Here is a 2,009-nt window from a genome sequence, read left to right as displayed (position 1 = left end):
GAGCGAAGTGTCTAGACTCTTGACTTGTTTCCAGCGCGCGCTCGGGCGGCCTCGCGCGTGTGAGATCCAAACTCGAGACCAAAACGTAAAGCCCCTGCCCAGAGCTCGAGCTGCTCAGAATGGAAAATGCCCCCGGGCAACCGTCCATGCAGGCGAACAAAACAAATGTTTGGTATTGCTAAAAATCTCTCTCTCTGCAGGCGCCGATCCTTGTTTCCCGTTCCGTCGGCAGCCTTGAGGCGGCCGGGCGGCAGTACTCGTTCGAACTTTGCGAGCCGTGCGCGCGCCGAGGCGCCCGCGGCGCGCGCCCGCCCGGCTGCCAGTAGGAGGCGGCGCAATATGGCCTATGTACAGCCCTTGAGGAGGAGGAAGAGGCTGGCTGGCAATGCTGTATGCCGCCGAGGGGCAGTTTTGGGGTGCTGTCCCCATCCCAGGGGGCTGCAGAAGGCGTCCGCAGCCGGGACAACCCGCCCCCCCCGCCGAGGCCGGTCGAAGCCCACATTAGCACAGCCATGAGGAGTCCTCTTGGTGCTCCTGGCGGCCGTTGGAATGGCGAGCGCGCGCCGATGGGGGGGGGGGGGGTCTTGCTTGCTCCACACCGAGCGCCATCGGTCCGGACCGGCGTGGTCACCGAGGGGTGGCCTGCACAAGGTCTGAGCCGCGGGCGCTCGGCGCCAAGTGCAGTGTCACGCTCGCGCTGGAGCGGGTCACAATGGGAAACCCTCGTTTCCTATGAACTCGGTCCCCCAACGGAAGAGGCCTCTCTCCTATTGAAACATTCCAACATCAGATTTGCCGCGTGCGTCCCTTTTTGAGACGGAAAATAGCTTTGAGCTGTGAATAGGAGGTATTTTCTTCTCAATAACAAGGCTGTGAACCTGTCTGCCGCTCGGATGTGTCGATGCCCTCGTCGAGGAGCCCCATGCGCTGGAAGTTTGCGTCACTCATATGCGTGCCTCGCCGGCCAATAGGCAATATGCGCCGCGCACGCGTGCGCACCATGCCACAGTACCCGGAGGCGCGGAACGCGGCCCTGCGTGCCTGGTCCTGCGAGTGGACACTACCGTTGCTACCGATATGCCGGTGCCACGTCATTACCTCCTTCGCAGGCGCGCGGCCGTAGTCATGGCCATCGATGATGGCCATGTACTTCAGCATGGTTGGTCGCGCGCGCAGCCAGCGGTCACGCCAGTGAGCGAATGCCCAGTCATGGCTGAGCGTCCATCTGTCGACGGCCACGTCCTGGTCAAGTTTGCGCCCATCGCTGTTGATGCATGGTTGGTGTGTCTGGTATGCGCCGGTCACGCCAGAGACGCTTACATCCGCCTGGTAGCGCTGGAGCAGCGAGCGAAAGACGACGACGGCGTGCGGAGAAGGCACAACGTCATCCTCAAGGAAGATCGCCGTAGGGTGGTGTGCAAGCGCCGCATCAAAGATCTCAAACCACGCGATGCCGATGCCAACATTCATCGTGTATCGGTGCAGCACTGGGCCTCCAAGCATCTGGCGCCCTCGCGGGCTCTTTGCGGGCGCATTCCACGCAAATTGTGGCAAGGAGTCGCGGTTGCTGGAGGGCTTTAAGACGCGGGGGGGAAGCCCCCCGTACACTGCGAGCGCAATCGAGGACGCGTTCCACCTCCGCAATCCGAGGAAGCGGCCAGAGTGGAGCGGCTTCGGGAAGTACGTGGGAATGGTGGCCGCTGCGGAGTGGGCACCCGGGCGCACCGGCGGGCTGAAGCCACCATGGTGGCTCTTCACGACACGGCGCTGCGTGCTGCGGAGTAGCGTTCTAGCGTTCGGTGCGATCAGCGAGCCTATGCCTCGGCTCCGCGACACGCGACAGACGCAAGTGATGGCAGAGTAGTTTCGTGAGAATAATATCGCCTGGTCGAGCACCCCGCTAGTGAGGGGCTGAGGGTGTGCAAGACCAACAGCAAACAGGGTCTCACTATACTCACATCTCACACACAATGGGCAATGGGGGGTAGGGTAGGGGGGGGGGGGGCGAG

The 2,009-nt window shown here is 62.7% G+C and overlaps 1 protein-coding gene across 1 annotated transcript; it reads right to left on the bottom strand.

The window, feature by feature from the left end:
- Positions 1-501: 501 nt before the first annotated feature.
- Positions 502-1,503, bottom strand: EMIHUDRAFT_254072 (hypothetical protein; the record flags this gene model as incomplete). Its single annotated transcript, XM_005781061.1, has 4 exons — positions 502-534; positions 620-642; positions 778-807; positions 879-1,503. The coding sequence occupies 4 exons, from the start codon at positions 1,501-1,503 to the stop codon at positions 502-504; spliced, it is 711 nt and encodes a 236-aa protein (XP_005781118.1).
- Positions 1,504-2,009: the final 506 nt, after the last annotated feature.

The sequence above is a fragment of the Emiliania huxleyi genome (assembly GCF_000372725.1).
Source record: "Emiliania huxleyi CCMP1516 chromosome Unknown EMIHUscaffold_2080, whole genome shotgun sequence".
Lineage (NCBI taxonomy): Eukaryota > Haptophyta > Isochrysidales > Noelaerhabdaceae > Emiliania > Emiliania huxleyi.
The sequence above is the reverse complement of the archived record's forward strand: the minus strand, read 5'-3'. Positions and strand labels throughout refer to the sequence as shown.